At 38.1% G+C, this 6000-nt stretch overlaps 1 protein-coding gene across 2 annotated transcripts in view; it reads left to right on the forward strand.

Annotated features, from left to right (window-relative positions):
- The window catches only part of LRP5 (LDL receptor related protein 5), a 145068-nt gene extending 142068 nt beyond the window's left edge, over nt 1-3000 (forward strand). For both annotated transcript variants that reach the window (XM_066611128.1, XM_066611129.1), the window contains exon 23: nt 1171-3000. In XM_066611128.1, the coding sequence (XP_066467225.1) occupies nt 1171-1432 (262 nt within the window). In that variant the 3' untranslated portion in view covers nt 1433-3000. The remainder of the gene's footprint in view (nt 1-1170) is intronic.
- The last annotated feature ends 3000 nt before the right edge of the window (nt 3001-6000 follow it).

A 6000-nucleotide genomic window follows, 5' to 3' on the forward strand; every position in this document is an offset into this window, starting at 1 on the left:
TTTTTTTTAACTTACAATTTTTTTTAAGCTTATGAATTTCCAGGGGTTTTTTAAAATACTGATTGTAGGCTGTTTATTCTTTGTCTCTTGATGTAGATATAGATGAAATAAATAGTAAGCATCACAAGAGGATCCATTCTCATTGATATTTGCAATAAAACTTTTTAAAAATCCAATCTAAACAATAACTTGGCCTTGCATTTGTTGTCCTGGGAGCTAAACATGATAATATATAAATGCCTTTTTTCTGTATGTTGACCACCTCCCTATGTTGACCAATTTCCTCCAGACCCTTGGATGGTCAACATAAGGAGGTTCTACTGTATATTAAAAGTTTAGCTTCCTTCATCATTTCCCTTTCATTCCGCTGCATTTTGGATAGGAGTCACCTTTTCTTAATATTTGTAGATGTAGAAGGTGGGATGTAGAAGTTGGGTGTCTAGCAAATAGACAAACATGCTTAGATTAAAACCAACCACTCTGCAAGCAACATGATTGGTTCCCAAACAAATACTGTTTAACACGATGGGGAAATGGCTGATGCAATTCTTTTCTAATAGCTGTTGGAAACAAAGGAAGACATATGTTCTTTAGAGGTTGAAGTGAAACAATGGCATGTGTGATTTATGACGGGGAATCTGAAATGTACATGAACACTGAAATTCACCCTTAGAGCCTGAGGAAGTATGTGGTGGTAGATTAAGTGGTAGATTCGCCTAGATTAGGACTACATTAAAAAAAAACCAAACCTTGAGATGATACAGTGCTAATCTGATGAGGCTCCTCATTACAAAAAGCCTCCTTCCAGAGCATGTTCTTGCTGACAAGCATGTTTTCATCAATGAGAACACAAGCCAACTCTGCCCAGAGGGGGCCAAGGACCACCAAGCAGAGCCTCGGCACACTGCTCAACAGTCTTCAGCCTGCTCTGGGCCATGTTGTGTTCTCACTTGATGAAAATACGCTTGTCAGCAAGAACACGCTCCAGAGGTGGGCTTTTCATATTTAAAAAAGGGGAAATTTGCCAACCTGGAAGTGTTGGTTGTTCTGGGCAACATTCCATGACCTAAAGAAATCAGGTCACGACTCACAGTTTGAGAAATGCTGCACTAGCATCACTTTTCCCACTCGTGTGCGTATGTTTAAAAGACAACTAACTTTATTTTTCAGGCCCTATCTTATAAGGGGAATAGCTCCACCAACTACTCCTTGCAGCACTGATGTGTGCGATAGTGACTACACTACAAGTCGATGGAAAGCCAATAAATACTACATAGATCTAAATTCAGACTCGGACCCTTATCCTCCTCCTCCTACTCCCCGCAGCCAGTACATGTCAGCGGAAGAGAGCTGTCCACCATCTCCTGCTACTGAGAGAAGTTACTTTCATCTTTATCCCCCTCCGCCATCACCTTGTACAGACTCTTCATGATTTCAATAGAAGGAACTTATCTTTCTCTGTAAATATATTTTAAATATGAACAAAGATTTTTTAAATATATATATTTTATGATCTAAAAACGGGGTGGGAACTTGAAAAAAATGTGAATAAAAATGGGTGGGTCAGGGCTGTGAAAATTGTACAGTGGAAGAATATTTATAAAATTGTGGGTTTTTTAACTTAATATCCATTCTTTTGTGCCATATTTGCCTTTGCATCGAAGTCACAAAATTAAATTGACCTCCAAAGGAGGTGGAGAGTGGAGAATATATACTCGGAGCTTTTTGAAATCACCTTTTTGTTTTTAGTACAGGGGAATGTGCCGAGTGTCCTTTTTTTAAGTAACTAAAAAAGGGGAGTTGGAAATACTTTGATAAAATTATTTGAAATATATACATGGGAAATTCAAAATGGTTTTATTTTAAAGGATACTTGATCATAGGTAATTAACCACAAAAAATGCACTTTTTGGGGGGAAGTTGAATGCCTTCCAACTTCCACTTGGATCCACTTTCCAGAGGAATCTTTGCATGAGGTAATGCATCTTGCACTCGTTCTCTTCACCACAAACCACTCTCATTAGGAAGAACTATGCATTGTAGCCCATTGGCCGTGCAGCCACTTCACGCCCAAGCAAGTCTTGCCTACATTTTGAGAACCCCAGTGTAGTGTCTGTTGGGGCAACAAAGTTTCTTTTATAGTAGAACACACAATTTGAGCTTAGCAATTTTCAGGAGGCATGTGGCCATGAAACCAATGACATAAATAAAAATAGAAGCCAGAAAGGAGATAACCACTACCAGGTGTCTTGTTATTCTGAAAGCTCACAACTTTTCATCTTCCAAAGGTGTGTAGTGCACAGCACTCTTTTTTTATTCTCTCCCTAAAATATCTTGTTCATTAATTCCAACTCAGTATCTGTGGGGAAAAAAAAATTAGAACTACAATGTGTGGTCAATTAATTAATTAATTTAAGAGGTGTTTTGTTTTTAAAATGTTTCCAATTAATTGGGCATCAGGTTTACTAACATAAAACCATGGGTAGCAGGTACGTTCTTAGAAAAGGGAATGCTTCTTCTGATCTGCTTTGGGATACCTTGCCTGCATGATCTAAAAACAGAACACTTTAGAACTGCTGTCTTTGTTATATGTAAATTTAATGCAGATGTAATTGATTGTATGAGTTTTAATTGATTTGTTGACTAAAATTTTTTTGAATGATGGTCCCATTAAAAAAAGTTTTTGGTGGTTAGCATGTTATCTAAAAGCTGAGACATTGGAAATTGGGACATTGTCCATAGGTCCCTGTCATAAAGAGGCTTCTAGGGGAAGCTCCTATTGGCCTGAGGAATGAATGTGACATGATTCCTTGTTCTTCCACTCTTCACACTATTCATTGGACTTTATTTCAAGGACCTGGCATTATCATAAGTGTTTGGTAGAAAGTCAGTTAGCTAGTAGGGAGGCTGGAGGAGAAGAGGATATGCTGCAAGAGTCTTGACTTGAACAGCATTCACTCCTCCTTCTGCCTTCCTTCTTTGGATTTCCTCCAACTTTGCTACAGCACCATCTCTGCTAACAAGGCAGTTTTCACCATTATCAGATTGCTAATGCTCATGCTCCATGTGCAACTTTTACCTCAGAAGTACACTTCTTGCTGATTGCATGGTGTGTTGGGAGGGGAGACAGCAACACAACTTGAGTTACCTACCACTAAGTTTACTTTGAGTGTTCAGTCCAAGTTTTGTAAGAGTTACAATGCAAACATGCAATAAGATGATTGGAAAAGAATAAAGAACCAAGACCGTAACAATCTGTTTTCACAGCTGCAGAACAGCACGTGCATCAGGCTTTTGACAGCACTGACAGGAATGAAAAAATTTTTTTTTGAACTTATAGCTGGATGTTTAGCAAATATTTTTTTGGCAGAGCAAGATACGAAGCTCCTCCAAACTCTGGCCAGTAGTTTGTATCTTATTGACAGGGTGGAGTTCTACTTCTGATGTTTTCCCTACCACTATTCCTTACATCTCAGTTTATTCTTCCTAACCATTTGGACTTTAGTGATGAATATCATAGTACTAGCTGATGCTTAGACTTGTGGTGTGTTTCAGTCCTAGTTTCTTAAAAAATGAGTTTTACAGTTCTGTCCTTCTATTATGAAGTATCAGCATAGGGAAGGGAGACCTGTAGTAATTATTTGTCAATGTCAGCTATGCCCATGAATACTGCAAAATTAATGTTACCTTCCAATAAGCTTTAGGATGCAGTAGATGTGGAGATGCTTGCTTCTGGCACGTACACAGCTCATCCTGAAGCGTCTAGTTGGGTCAGGTCAAGGTCATAACTGTGTGTTGACTTGTTAAGCAGTTCTCAGCAGATCTCTGACTGATCATGTAAACTGGTGGTGTGAAAAGGGAGGAAAATATTATGGTCCTATCCTATGGTTTCATATCTGACAATTATAAGTAAAAGATGCATGTATATTTTACAGTTGAGAGATGTTCATCCAGTTGTTTGACATTACTGTGTTTAATTTTTTGTGTGGCATTTGTAAAGAAGTTGCTGTTAACATTACAGATCTTGATTACATATGCATGTTAATTTCCTGTGGTCTTACCAGTGACACCAAACATTAAAAGAGAGAGATTTCAATAAATTGCTGATCTCCTTATAAGGGGAGAAAAAAAAAACTTGCATCGCTGGTGTTCTTCACCAACTTTCTCTGAAAAAGACTTTTCTTCAATGGTGTGGATCTGAAGAACCTTGAGTGGGAGGAAAGTAGCCAATAGTGACATTCACATATGCTTGTACAAGAATTAATGCAGTGCTATGATAGGCTGTTCACTGAACCAGTTCTTCAATGTCTACCGGTGCAAGAGTTTCCAGAAGAAAACAGCATGTATTTGAATGTAGTTTCTTTTTTCTCACAAAATCCTTTGTTATAAAGTGTAAAATAACCCTTCAGTGAACTGAAGTGCACCATTGGATCCAATTCATAGACATTTAGAACCAAGGGAAAAGTATAGTTTGGTATTTCACATGGTCTGTATTCTTGACAATTAGTGGTATTAATTGAGAATTAAGTCCTACTGATTTTTAAGAAAACGTTTAGTGTTTCCAGGGTAGGAGTTACTGATGTTGGTGAAATCCTGGCAAAACTGTTTCCAAAGAAGCAGCATAAGTCTACAGAGAGAAGTAAACATTTCATTTTCATCACTTGAGGTCATTTACCCTTCCCTGGTATTACTGCACAATATAACTGCCTGCAAAATATACATGGAAGTTTGAGGGGTTTTTAGTGTCATGACAACTTAGAAATGCCTTCAATGAATGTTTTTTTTAAGCCTACCTTATTACATCTGAGATGCAATGAGTTCAGATGTTCTTTTTGTTTGCCCTGAACCTGCAACTAGGTCAGTGTGATTGGATAACCCTGAGGTCTTGTATGTTGCAAGAAGGAATGTATGTATATGCTTTGTACTTTGTCTAAGGTTGACGTACCTTGAGCAACAGGGCCAGCAAGCATGTTTCTTGCAATGGGACAGAGCTGAAGTGTTTGGTGCAAAACCCTGATTATGAGGCTGTTTTGTTGCTGTGGGCTATGCTATAATAATTTGTTGTCTTATTTGAGAATAGCTGTCAGTGCAGCCCATAGCTGAAGGGGAGGCATGGCTTACCAACTAATTATTCAGGAAGGGTGCAGGCAGAAATTCTTTTCTCAAAACACAGTTGAACCTAAAAGTGCTGAAACACTTGACAGCAAAAATAAGTAGCTCACAGAAACAATGTTTTGAATTCTTAATGCTGATTTTTGGGAAAGCTTTCTCAGTTATCAAAAAAATCTGTGTGAGTCGATCTAATGGAAAGATGTCATCTTTGTACATTATAATATAAGAAATAGCAAATGACCTTCCGATCTTCAGATATGGCCTTCCAGTTTTGCTTCCTTTGTAATATCTTCCTGCAGTTCTGGTCAATGGTTGTGTGAGGTGTTCCTTCCATGTAGGAAATGCCTAAAAATGGTCAAATTCATTTTTTCTCTTTTGACACTGCTTGTGGGTTTGGTAGAAGTTCATCTGGCTGAGTTTCTACCCCCAAAATAGGTTTTGGTGTGAAACAATCTCGGTTCAGTTGCCTTTGATTGACTTGCCATTTGGTTCTATTTCAGACCAATCATCTTTTTTGTCAATATGGTCATATATTAGGCTTCAGATACCAAATGAACTGAAAATCTGTACTAGTACAGTCATGAAAAGTGAATTTGAGCTTAACGTAGTACACAAAAATGCTGTTTTTCGGAGAGATCAAAGTGGACTTACATTTGTGTTTTAAAAGAAACTAGTGAAAAAAGAGAGCACCTTTAGGCAAGGATCCATGTTCCATGAAGGGTGTGTGCATCTGTGCAGTACACATTATAACGGGTAATACCCACAAATTATGGGCAGGGGGAATCCACTTTTGCTCAGCAATTAATTTGTTTCCTTCTTTGCATGCCTTAAGAATTCAGGACAGTGCTTTTAGAGAGAAGAGCCAATTTTAAATTCAGGCTATGGTGA

Source organism: Tiliqua scincoides, chromosome 1, assembly GCF_035046505.1.
Source record: "Tiliqua scincoides isolate rTilSci1 chromosome 1, rTilSci1.hap2, whole genome shotgun sequence".
In the NCBI taxonomy this organism is placed as follows: Eukaryota; Metazoa; Chordata; class Lepidosauria; order Squamata; family Scincidae; genus Tiliqua; species Tiliqua scincoides.